We start from the raw sequence: 7456 nt of genomic DNA on the forward strand, positions 1-7456 counted from the left end.
TTCATTTGTACATTGCATGCATGTATCACACAAGTGTACATTTCATTTCTTTCATTTTTCTTTGTGTGCGTTTTGTGCTACATCTTGTGGGTGGTTTTCAGTGGCCATCCTGCCTCAGGCGTTCTAACAGATTTCATATTATCGTGCATTTTTGCACTGGCAAGGGAGCCCTGTAGTAACGCTGTGCGCATGCGTAGTCTCACGCATGCGTGGAATTAAACAACCAAGCGTTCCCGCTTCTATTCTAGCTCTTTCTCGGTTGGCCGGCCATGAGCATGGACGTGTCAAGCAGTGTCTCCAACATTCCAACTCTGGAGAGTCTCTTTATGTGTTTAGCTGTCTGTCTCCATCTTTCGGACTTACGCTCGACAGCTCGCTTACATCTACATAACAACGTCCCAACAACAAAACTCACACACACAGAAGCTGTAACAACAAACAAGAGCTAAAGATGTATATATTTACCACCTGAATAAATGTTGTTTAAGTTGATAGTCTAGAGTTCAGCGTTCCGTTATATTCGTAATTTTATATAGGAAAGTCAGGACTACATCTAATGATGTATAACCAAGTTTCCTATAAACTGAACTAATAAATTTTTAAATGAATTTACTAGATTCCTAAATTACAGTATGCAAACATTATTGACAATTAAATTACAGCTATAAATACAAATCAAAATTTTTTTTAGTTCATCAATAATCTATTTGTACTGATGCTCTGCATGAATCTATTACGTTATAAAATCTATCAACTCACCATAAGGGTTTATAGATAAAGCATAAAAGCTGTTGAACATCTTCATCCACATGTCTTCGTTACTCTCAAAGTATTGCAAAGATAATTGCTTGGGGCTAATCCTAAAAGAAAAGAAAATATCAATGAGCATTTCTAATTAAAAAAAAAATTACATTAATAATAATGGGCACTTTTATAAATGTCAGATATTATTAATATCTTTTGGCAAGTTTTTGTAGGTGTGCAATATTGATGGTGCTCAACTTTGCTATATCATTTATATTTATTGAATTCTAGAAATGAAAAACAAAGTTGATTTCAAAAGGATTTGATCTCAGAACATTTAAATATCAATAGACCCACTATGAAGCTCTCATAAAGAATCTGTGCTCATATAGCATATATAACGGAAGTCCTGAGTACAACTCAGTGCTACAAAGGAAGTAAATATTTATCTTACAGTGCTGCTGCTGCTAATAGCAGCGGTGGGTTATTCCTACAAGGAAGCTTAAATTTACAACTGGATAAATTGTAGAATTTGAGGGTCACTGTCTTCACTGAAGACACTAAGTGTAGCTTTCAAAATACAAAACAGTTCAGATACTTTGTCTTATACATTATCAACTTGCTTATCTTCAATGTGAGAATCAGGTATAATGAAATGAAATTCTCAGATCCATTGCTCCAGATCAATCATCTTCCACGATTCTAAAAGGATCATACCATGTGTGCTCTCAGACAGAACGTTTCACTTTAGGAGTGCACAGTGTGGCATTTTGGACTTGCTGCATTTTCTTCATCATTCATGCTATTCTATAAGTCTACACAGAATTTAGTAACCTTAGAGAAAAAATGTGAAACAGTGTAGCTAACCTCCAACTTTGCAGTAGATAAAGGAAAGGAAGGTGAGAGAAAAAGCAAAACTATTTTGTCAAAGTAAACAACAGGCTGCATACTTATGAATCTGGCAGTATTTCCACAGCAGATAACCAAAGTTGTTCTTGGTACAATAAGCAATCATATCTTGGTGGAATTGGCGTAATTCTATGGAACATGTTTTCACTTCAGTTATTGGGGAAGGAAGTTTTAAAACACCTTTTAAGTGGTTCAATAAATGAAGGAACATTGCAAAATTGTGAGTCAATAGTGAAGGATCCAGAATTCCGTTTCTGAGCAAAGAAAAATTAAAACAGTTTATGCATAAAAACAGCAAGTAACACTGAAAAAAGAAATTACAATTCTACACTCAAACCCATGTTTTATACTGCTTCAATAAGAGGTTCCCAACTTGGAAGATAAACCTTCACTTACCATCAGCATGCAGAAAAGGGGCAAAGAGAGTGAGATACATCTTAAGAATTGGCTAATGTTGTGGATCATTGTTTAGTGCAGGGTTACTTCTCAGATCCTGCACTAAACATATTCTCTCAGTGAAAACCCCACTTAAACTTTCTGCCAATGTATCTCCTTCAATTACTAACTTACTGACAACAATTTAAATAAAGCATATTTACCAACAGTGGCTATTGTTGCTCCTTAGAATAACAATTTGATACTAAATAGACAAAGTCATTATCATCATCATCATTGTTTAACGTCCGCTTTCCATGCTAGCATGGGTTGGACGATTTGACTGAGGACTGGTGAAACCGGATGGCAACACCAGGCTCCAATCTGATCTGGCAGAGTTTCTACAGCTGGATGCCCTTCCTAACGCCAACCACTCAGAGAGAGTAGTGGGTGCTTTTACGTGCCACCGGCACGAGGGCCAGTCAGGCGGTCCTGGCAGACTGTGATTAGTTGCTTACTTGTTTCTCTCAGTGTTTTCTTGAGCTGATTTAAAGCATGGTGGTAGTCAACAGAATGACTCTCACCTAACACTCCAAATATGCAATGATTCAGTCTTATTTGCTTGTTGTTTTGGTGACACAGTAAAAGAACACCACTTAAAGAATGCTAAGATCTAATATTTCTCACACCATGAACTTTAAAAGTCATACAGGGAACAAAATCAACTCTAGTATAAAGACAAAATCTAAAAGTTATTATTACTTTATAGGGTAGTCATTAAAAATAGCATTCAATTCTAAGACCTTTGTACACATGAAAACAATTTCTATAGAGTTTAATACATCTCAATCCAGTTGTTGACAGAGGCAGGTTTCATTGAATGTTTTAACTCATGCAAGAATGGGAAAACGTATTCAATGAAATGATATAAATTAATTTAATTCAATTAATAATTAAATCACTACAGCTTCGATTACAAAACAGCACTAGCCCAAAGTGGACTGACTAATAATACTGCTGTTGAACAATTACCTTTGTCAAGGTTGCCATCATTGTAATCATAAAGAGCATCAAATGGTATGATATAGTCAAAAATATCATTAGAGCTTTAGAAAATTAATATTCGAGCTTCTTAAAAACATGTTATAGATAATTTTGTTATACACAAATATGATTAACAGAATGAAGTGAACAATAGTTTTCTACATATCTCACTGAATTTTTAACTTTAGAAAAATGTTTTCTTCTTAATTTCTCATACAAAGTGTGCTAGCAATTTTAAAAAATCTGATTTCCAGTGAGTCAAAGTAAAAAAACTGAATCACTGATCTAAAATTGATGTCTCGAAGCAAATATATTTTCATTTCTAAAGATGATATATTTACAGGATCATAAACAGTTCATATACAACTACTACTACTACTGCTGCTTGTTGTAGTAGTAGTAGTAGTTGTTGTTGTTTAACATCAAATATTTAAATATCTTGTGTCAAAGCAAGTTAGCTAGATCAGTACAACAGTTTGTCTCTATCAATGTTCATCTACTATAGATTTGTGTGTCAGAAACAATATTTCAAATACTAGCACACTTCATATAAATTACATCCATGTACATGTTAATGAGTCAAACTACATACGCTGCTAGTAAAGTTTGAACCAATTCCTGGAGATAGTTTGTTCCATGAGTCTTGACAATATGAAAAATTTGTCGATAAGAAATATCATCAGGTGGTGTGACTAATTCCTTTTTCGAACTGATATGTTCGAATAACCAATTTAATGCGGCATCAATCCGGTTGTGGCTGACTAAGTATTCCCACATGACACTGGGAGGAACATTCTGGACAGGAGCAGCTGCTAGAAATTGAAGAAATAATGTATGCTTATAAATAATATTTATATTTATGAAATTAAGAAGGTACCTTTACAGAACCATTCTGACTTATTGAAATGCTTTCTTCTATTCCTGTATCACCAAAGAAATGAAAAACACAACCATCTAGTCATCATGGTTGGCTGTCAATTCTTCCAGCCACATACACTGAATATTCAACTATATAGACCCAGGATATTGTTGGTCATTCAGGTTTCCTTTCTCCATCAATTTTTTCAGATTATACCTTAATAACTTGCCATCTACATCATTTTTGCTACTGCTCATTTAAAACAGGTCGACTTTTACTCTTCTCCTTCTGTGTATAGTGTTTGCAGTAGCCTAAGTAAATAGGAAGGGCTGAATACCATATTAATTGTGTGATTGTCATAGTCATTGCTATTATCAACACCTTTACATCTATTTCCCATACTGACATGATTTCCTAAAGAGATTGCTTGTACTTTCTTATTTTGGCAAGGTTTCTGTAGTTGGATTGTTTTCCAAGCCACAACCATTTAACAAACTGCATTGAATCCTTTTATTGTGCTACCAACCGTAGAGAGATTTTGTTGAGGTCATTTCTACAGATATTCTATAGCCAGCACTTGTCATATAACTCTTTCAGTAACTTCCCATAATCTAGAACAATTATATTCATCAAGAAAAAAACTGCAATAAAAGTAAATGACATAATTAAGTAAATCCTTTACCCCAGAAAATATCTAAATTAATTAACCAGTACTTTTCAAACAAATGTTGTTATAATTTGCTTTAGAAGTAGAAATATTTTCATGATCCCTCTCTCTCACATAACTCTATTCCCAGGAAGAAGTCTACTGAGGAAGAGAAAGATTAAGAATTAATAATTTCACATAAATAATGTTAATTTATCTATTTGTCCACTTTGGTTCTTCCCATTTACTTTTCCTCATTCTTTAATCAATCATCCTCCTCACAGAAAAACCTCACAATGAAGTTAGAAAAACGAAAATTCTCTAAGAATTTAATATCAATGGTGTGAAGAAAAATAAAATGTCCCTATCATTGAGCTTTCTAGTTTCATTTCTAGAAGGATAAGATCAGACTCTTCAGTGATGGGTGTATGATGAGAGTGTATATAGTTAATCAGTGATGGTGTGCATTCAATGAAAATAGGGTAGTATATTGAATTTTTTAGTTTGGTGAGAAAGAAATCAAGTGTCATCCACAGGATGTGAATGCAAGGGTTTTGAGAGAGATCAGTGACATGTAAGACATCAACTAATGAATCTACAAAAGAAAACTGTCCTTGTATAACCATAAATATGGATGATAGGTGTTATGAAAGTAGAGAGCAAACAAAACAAACTTAGATTAAAGAGTTCTTCAGATGGCAGATTAAATTTCAAAACATTTAATATAGAAAAATTATCAGAGGAATGAGATAATACACACAAAGACATGTGATAGATTTGGATAAAAGAGTCATTAAACACTGATGATATTTTGATTAATAAAAGAGTAAGAATGTTGATACCTTGACTGGTCATATTGGCATCAAGAATAACCAAATGTCTGGTATCATAGGACCAAGACAAAAGCCAATCAAGTTGCACATCACTGTATGGGGAGGTTACAGGAGACACCGATTCCTCAGGTTTGTTAATGCTCACTTCTCCACAGGATGCTTTGATATTAACACAAGATGGTGCAATACTCATGCAAGCAGCAATCGCGTCCACAACTTTCCAGCCACTGCAATGAAATTGAAAGGAGTCATAATATTAATTTTTAAGAAAATCTTTCTCCATCTATACATATATATATATATCTTCTTTATATATATATATATATATATATATATATATATACATATATATGTATATATCTTCTATATATATATATATCTAGAAAGACATTCTGTCCGTTTGTGTTTGTCCCAAAAAAGTGAAATTAAATTGTTCAAGGGAGGCTATTCTGGAAGCTATTATGCTTTTTCTATATCTCATATTATGCTATTGCCTAATTTGTCTCAGCAAAAATTATGCAGTGGTACAACACTAATTGTGCACAAACCTATGAGGAGCTGCATTGAGGCAAATATTCTTACTGGTAGTGGTAAATGTTACACCATCTTCATTCCTTGCATACCAGTCATACCAGCTAATGTCCCATTCCAATTTAAGCCTCAACAGTTGTGGTAAACATGACACCATCTTTGTTCCTTGCATACCTGTTATACCATTTAATGTCCCATTCAAATTTAAGCTGTTACAGTTTCCTACCCCCCTTACTTTTGCCATGAGCATTAATAAAACTCAGGGCCAAACACTATGTAATACACACATACAGGATGAGTAAACCTAAATCAGCAGTTGTAGTCTCAACCTGGTTAAGATTCGAAGCTGAATCTTTCAATTCTCCTTGGGCCTATTCAAGTGTCAAAAGAAACTGTGACAAATAGGTCTTCCACTTCATCTGTGGCCTTCTCAGTGCATCGCACAGTCACCTGGATTCCGTAAAGCTACTCTTTTATATGACATAGCTATTCTTCTAGCATTATTCAAATTCAAAGTGAAACTTTCGATTCTCCTTTGGCATACTGTCTATTCAAATACCAGATTTATTTATAACTTTTACATGTAACCCAAAATGGCCTGAAATACAAAAAGAACTCCTTCTTGATCAACAGGCACACCAGAGACATGGTCTCATAGCATGGGTTTTTCACTTGAAATCAAATAAGATGATGCACCTCTTTTGGGGAAGTTCGCTGTTTCATGTATACAGTGGAAATTACAGAATGGGAGATTACCTCACGCCCATATTTTACTTAGGCTATGCACAAAAATAAACTCAAATCAAATTAATCAGCTGAAATTGCTGATCTTGATACTGATCGGACACTCCGTGACATCATGGTGTTTCATATGGTTCATGGCCCTTGTGGTGTTAAAAACCCTCAGTCACCATGCATGAAGGAAGGGAAATGCACAAAAAAAAAATCCAAAGGATTTTATTTCTCACACTCAATTTGGCAATGATGGATATCCAACGTACAGAAAAAGGAAACCAGAAAATGGAAGACAGCGAGCCAAACCTGGAAATCATGAAGTAGACAATCAATGAATAGTTGCTTGCTGCCCATTTCTGCCAAAGACTTTCAATATTCATATCAATGCAGAGTATTGTAACTCCATAAAGAGCATAAAGTATATCTGCAAATACATAGAGGCAATAATGCTGCTTGTCTAGGTTAATGCCGAGTCCAAATGCCTAGCAAGATGCAGAAATATAATCCATATATACATACACACAGAGGCAGACTCATGCTCATACATCATCATCATTATCATCATCATCGTTTAACGTCCGCTTTCCATGCTGGCATGGGTTGGACAATTTGACTGAGGACTGGCGAACCAGATGGCTGCACCAGGCTCCAATCTGAATTGGAGAGGATAGGAAATTTCGGTACTGGTGGAGGGGATAGGAACTTCTGGTACTGGTGGAGGGGATAGGAACTTCCGGTACTGGTGGAGAGGATACGAACTTCCGGTACTGGTGGAGGGGG

At 35.0% G+C, this 7456-nt stretch overlaps 1 protein-coding gene across 2 annotated transcripts in view; it reads right to left on the reverse strand.

Moving 5' to 3' along the window:
• The window catches only part of LOC106869329 (spatacsin), a 110830-nt gene that overhangs the window by 89643 nt on the left and 13731 nt on the right, over nucleotides 1–7456 (reverse strand). The window contains exons 10-13 of one of the 2 annotated variants that reach the window (XM_052974099.1): nucleotides 5420–5637; nucleotides 3665–3881; nucleotides 1695–1907; nucleotides 760–860 (exon numbers count right to left, since the gene is read on the reverse strand). In XM_052974099.1, the coding sequence (XP_052830059.1) occupies nucleotides 760–860; nucleotides 1695–1907; nucleotides 3665–3881; nucleotides 5420–5637 (749 nt within the window). Of the gene's footprint in view, nucleotides 1–759; nucleotides 861–1694; nucleotides 1908–3664; nucleotides 3885–5419; nucleotides 5638–7456 lie in introns of both variants that reach the window. The other variant, XM_014915038.1, reaches the window with a different exon arrangement.

The sequence above is a fragment of the Octopus bimaculoides genome, chromosome 17 (assembly GCF_001194135.2).
Source record: "Octopus bimaculoides isolate UCB-OBI-ISO-001 chromosome 17, ASM119413v2, whole genome shotgun sequence".
Taxonomy (NCBI): Eukaryota; Metazoa; Mollusca; class Cephalopoda; order Octopoda; family Octopodidae; genus Octopus; species Octopus bimaculoides.